The following is a 3,138-nucleotide window of genomic DNA, read 5'->3' on the forward strand; positions in this document are numbered from 1 at the left end:
TCTGGTGTCCCAAATTTTTTAATCACAGTCTTCAACCCACAGAAATATAATTTATCATGAGTCTTCTTCTTCGTTCGCATTGAAGCGTTGAAACTATGACTGTCGTGTGATGGATACGATAAACTACTACTACTACCACAACCTCCATTTTCTATTTCCATCCTCGCAGCAAACCAACAATTTCAAATTCTACCCAAGTTTATGGCCATCTAAGTATTGACGGCAACTTATTTATGATTAAATTTAGGATTAGGATTTATTTATTTAAGGACTGATTTTAATTGTTCTAACATATTTATTTTGTATGTCAACAACAAAAGAGTACTACTTAGTATATGCTAAGTTGACAATTAATAGGACACGTTAGTAAACGTTAACCATTTTAACGAAAAAAATGATAAAAGAACTAATGTGATAGATTAATTATTTTTTGAAAGCAAATTTAATTAATTTTATTTTTTAAAAACGAAAATAGAGATCAAAATATTTTTTAGGAATGATTTTAATTATTAACTCTATTACTATTTGATAGGCATTTAGACGTTATGATATCTGCTACTGCTAGCAACCTAAAATAATGGTTTGTTATATTACACCGCTTGAACACAATTATGCTCCTTGTTAACCTAGGATCTCAATTATTGCTGTAGGGTTGCTCCTATGATCCTGTTCCAAAGGAATACACGACGAAATCACAGAATCCTTAAACTAAACACATACACTACTCACAACCTATATATTAAGAGCCACCATATATATAGTTCACCGAAAAATAAAATAAAATCCCTGCCAATATGAATTATGATGATATAGTAGTGATGTTCTCCAATGTTATTGGGAATCGAAAAGTTAATTAAACTACTAGGATAACGTGAGAGACAAAGCTAGAAACACAGAGAGAGACAGCTGTCTTGTCCTTGTATTCTTGTACCCTTGTACGTATGATTTTGTCAACCTAACGTATCTTATGTTTATGAGCGTGATATGTATGGATATGCCAAAATCATGCAACTTCAAACCATACCCCACTTTTATTTAATAACAAAAAGATAGATAGGATCTAATTAGATTTTAGATATTTACAATATTATTATGCCCAGCTAATTAATTTTTATTAGGTACCCACATCATCATAATAAACATTATTTACTTTTCAATATAATACTATACTACTATTGTTGAAGATTTTTTGTCCAGGTGATAGAATCATTCTTGGATCAAATTGATTTTTTCTTTCTACAAAAACCTTCCATTTATTATCCCCAAAATGGTTTTTCCATTCTTCTTGTGTGCTGTGTTGGGCAAGATATTGCTTCACCTTGATGCCATTATCACTACAAAACTTCAAGATTTCTTTGTTTTGAGCATCAAATTCATTCCAATTATCAAACCCACTTGAGTGCAAAAATCCCACCGTGTAGAACACATCTTCATCTGGAATTGATGCTGACATCCTATCATCCCACCTGGAATTAATTAATTAAAAAATATTATTTATACATTAAAATTAGCTATTAAAATCATTTTGTACAACCATGAATTCACATCAAACCAATATTAAATTGAAATAATAAAATCTTACAACGTCAGTGTATCAAAAATAAATTTAAAATTGAAGACACGTTAATTAAAATAATTGTGATTAATTTAATTAGGGCTTACTTGCTTCTGTTCATGGGATAAACCAAGACAGGTCCAGTGGTAATGTTTCTTTTGAAAATGATGCCCCTGAAAACGCCTGAATTAAATTGCATGATTTGGGATTTTGGTATGAACAAATTAAGCCACGGATGAGGAACTTCCCACAACCCTTGTGACTGAAGCAACAACTCTCCACTTCTGACTCTATTCAAGAACTCAACATATGACACATGTTTCTCATAATAAAACCCAGGGATGTTGCCCATTCCTTCTAGCAGTTCTTCAATTTCCTACAAAAAATTTATTGTTAACAATTTTCAACACTTGCCTAGCTTTAACATTTTTATAAATTAATGTATCTAAGACCAAAAAAGTTTGAAATAAGTATTATTAATACCACTTGTTTTACATAAGATTTTAAAGTCCAAAATTCGATCATCTGTTAATTAAAAACTTATTTATATAAAAAATTCTATAAACTCAAAAGAAATTATTCGTGAAAAAATATACTAAAAATATATTAATTTATGTGATTTTTTTATCAGTGTAATTAGGTATCCTTCCAAAGTTGTTCTTTATTCAGTTTTTAGAAGAGAAAAAAAAAATAAAAATAAATAATTTCTTTAATTTTTTGAATAATTGATACCGTCAAGTAGATATAAAAAATTAAAATAATATATTATTAAATTTAAAGATTGGTCAAAAACTAAAATTTAAAAGATAAATAGTATTTTTGTTTTTTTTTATTATAGTTTAAATAATTTTGGGCATGAAGATATATATTGTACCTTGTTGAGATTTTGTTGGGATTGGTGATGATAATAATATTTAGAGAGTTCAAGGCAATAGAGAATTTTGTGTTTGGTTATTAAGGAAGCAATTCTGAGATGATCGGAGAGAGGGAAGAAAGAGGATCTCCAATTATTTATGGGACCTTGGTGCATTAGCAATGTCCCTTCCAAATAATCCAACGCTTTGATTGAGATTAATCGTTCCTGGTCTCTTGTGAAAGCAGAGAAGTCACTATACAGCAATCTCATCCACTTAACCTGCATGCATCATCACCATTAATCATCATTAATTATTATTAATTAACGTACTAATAATGCATGCATGCATTTATGAATATACATGCATGGTACTATAATAATGCTTCATTCATGCTGGCCCTTGTCTTAGTAAACTACAAAAACTACCCATAGCTACTTCATGTGTTAGAAGCCTTCAATTTTAGATTAAATATATTTCTTTTAATCTATATATATAGTACTATTTATGATGTAACACATCATTCTTGTCACTTATTCTTGTCTCTCATCCCATCAATACATACATAGGTGCATGCATATTATTTCAAACAATAATGTAAGTGTCTCCAAAATCAGTTGCTCATATGTGAAAATATAAATATGCATTAAAAATAAATTAAATAGTATATATTTAAAAAATTTTAATGTATAAATAATATTTTTATATTTTAAATTTTAAATATTAATG

At 28.7% G+C, this 3,138-nt stretch overlaps 1 protein-coding gene across 1 annotated transcript in view; it reads right to left on the bottom strand.

The window, feature by feature from the left end:
• Nucleotides 1-1,006: 1,006 nt before the first annotated feature.
• The window catches only part of LOC107496718 (cytokinin dehydrogenase 3-like), a 5,086-nt gene continuing 2,954 nt past the window's right edge, over nt 1,007-3,138 (bottom strand). The window contains exons 3-5 of the mRNA XM_016118040.3: nt 2,430-2,690; nt 1,663-1,931; nt 1,007-1,466 (exon numbers count right to left, since the gene is read on the bottom strand). Of these exons, the coding sequence (XP_015973526.1) occupies nt 1,154-1,466; nt 1,663-1,931; nt 2,430-2,690 (843 nt within the window). The 3' untranslated portion in view covers nt 1,007-1,153. The remainder of the gene's footprint in view (nt 1,467-1,662; nt 1,932-2,429; nt 2,691-3,138) is intronic.

Source organism: Arachis duranensis, chromosome 1 (assembly GCF_000817695.3).
Source record: "Arachis duranensis cultivar V14167 chromosome 1, aradu.V14167.gnm2.J7QH, whole genome shotgun sequence".
Taxonomy (NCBI): Eukaryota; Viridiplantae; Streptophyta; class Magnoliopsida; order Fabales; family Fabaceae; genus Arachis; species Arachis duranensis.